This window comes from Rhagoletis pomonella, unplaced genomic scaffold (genome assembly GCF_013731165.1).
Source record: "Rhagoletis pomonella isolate Grant_MI unplaced genomic scaffold, Rhpom_1.0 Rhpom_scaffold_01173, whole genome shotgun sequence".
NCBI classification, from domain to species: domain Eukaryota; kingdom Metazoa; phylum Arthropoda; class Insecta; order Diptera; family Tephritidae; genus Rhagoletis; species Rhagoletis pomonella.
Window position 1 is genome coordinate 24573 of NW_023459727.1, and position 2163 is coordinate 26735.

Below are 2163 nucleotides of genomic sequence, written 5' to 3' on the forward strand. Positions count from 1 at the left end.
TCTAGTATTACATACAGTATTGGCCATTCCAATAGCACACCCATTTCAAAGTGATATTGTTTGCCACTCATGTTAATTTATTTATTTTTAAGAATTTTCAATTAAAATACAGTTCATTCTCTCATAAAACTCACATAAACTCAAGCTTAAAACTTTTTAAAAGACCGCAAAAAAGTGCAACAAATTTTCACCCAAATTTCAAACTTTTTTTCTCAGAAGCGGTAGAATTTTTTTGAATACACAGTTTTATAGCCCATTCAATTTTAGTATAATAATGTGCAAGTTTCAAGTGGCTAAAAATTACCGTTGATTTTTTAGGATTTTTTTCGCCGAGGATGTTGCGGGTTTCTGCCATATAAAAATAAATTATGTTTAGTCCATATATGGAAGCAAATAAGACAAAAAAAAATTCTAAAAAATCAACGGTAAGCTTTAGCGACTTGAAACTTGCACATAATTGGACAAAATTGAATGCGCTATAAAACTGTGTACTCAAAAAAATTCTAGAGCCTCTGAGAAAAAAGTTTGAAATTTAAGGGAAAGTTTGTTGCACTTTTTTGCGGTCTTTTAAAAAGTTTAAAACATAGGTTTATATGGGTTTTGTTGGAGAATGAATTGTATTTTAATTGAAAATTCTTAAAAACAAATAATTGAACATAAGTGGCAAACAATATCGCTTTGAAAGGGGGGGGCTATAGATATGTCCAATACTGTATATGGCTATAATGAGTTTAATTTCCCCCGAACGGGTTCACTTTTGGTTTCCATGTATTTACTAATGGCGGAATAAACATTTTCGGGTGAATCTTTTTCGGGCGAAAATAAGACGGATTTTTTAAGGCAAACATTATGACTGTTACAGCTTAAAATTTTAGTCATTTACTCATGAAGAGTTGAAGTTATACAAAGCATGTTGCCCTCAAATTTTCTCGTTAATAATAGATTGAAATGATTTTTTTTTTAATTATGAGGTGGTGGAAACATTCGTTTTTGCAGCAGCTTGTCGTTTTTTTTACACCCCAGTTATAGACCCGAGCCATATTTACTTCGGTGGTCGTCAATTGATCCCTAAAATATAAATAAAATCAATATAATTAGATGCCGCATTTATGATTTGTAAAATTGACATGCCTCAGAAAATCTTGATCATGTTCAACCGTCTTGAGGTTTATAATTGCAGAGTTCATATTTTGTTTCAAGAGTTCTTCGGCTTCGTCTAGTGGATATTCCAACATGACACTAGCGCCGAGCCAAAGACACACTGTTTTCGTTGGTGGTACAAGGGTTTTTATAAAAACCTGATCACTAAGGAGAAATTGCGTTTCGCGCTCTTCTTTCTCTTGTCTAAGAACATTTATCATCTCTAAAGAACGTTGCAAGTCTGGTATTTGTGATTTGAGTTTACGACGCCTCGCTTCTAGGTTATACGCCATGAATCTATATTTGCTATGTTGTTCATCTAATCTCTGCAATACTTTTTCACAATTATCTTCATTTTCTGGTTGTGACATGAATGTATCAATTTCCTCCTGCAATGAATAATGATTAGTACAAACCTGTGGTTAGAATCATTTTCTGAAAACACTATTTGGGTTAGGTCAACATATTAAAAATGAAAACTTACCAAAAACACAGCTTCTGGTATACCTGCGAAAGACTTTTGATTATCCGGCAATTTTGGCATTTCTACAGAGTCTATTATGCCAGTCATATTTCTATATTCGGATTTGCACTTCAAATAGATGAAATGAATACCAGAAGGTCAGAGCTAGAGCTGTAGCAAATTGGAATGTTCGATATTTAAGAAAGTATCGATATCATGAATCGATTAAATTCATTGATGTAAAATCGACACGGCGATATATCGGGCTGAACAATATCGATATCGGAAAAATCGATGTTGAGAATGCTACTCTCAATTGAATAGGATATTACACCTGCTTATCAACTCAACTAATTGTGTTTTCTCCATCTTGTATATTTACTGAGGATTAAAACGGCATGCCGGTCATCTCAAGCGGTTTGTCAAACCTAAGAGCTAAATAAATCGCACAAACTGTTGATTAAACCTACTTTAAGGCCAGTTACTCAATGTCTGGTTAACACTAATTTTTGTTTGATCTTTCCAAATTTTCTCTTTTTTATCAATTGGCAAAGACCCTC

The 2163-nt window shown here is 33.2% G+C and overlaps 1 protein-coding gene across 1 annotated transcript; it reads right to left on the minus strand.

Annotated features, from left to right (window-relative positions):
• Positions 1 to 730: 730 nt before the first annotated feature.
• On the minus strand, positions 731 to 1810 carry LOC118752024 (prefoldin subunit 3). The gene is given in 4 exon segments (XM_036486848.1): positions 731 to 1012; positions 1014 to 1068; positions 1132 to 1529; positions 1625 to 1810. Coding segments are annotated over 4 exon segments (588 nt in total). The 5' UTR covers positions 1712 to 1810; the 3' UTR covers positions 731 to 964.
• Positions 1811 to 2163: the final 353 nt, after the last annotated feature.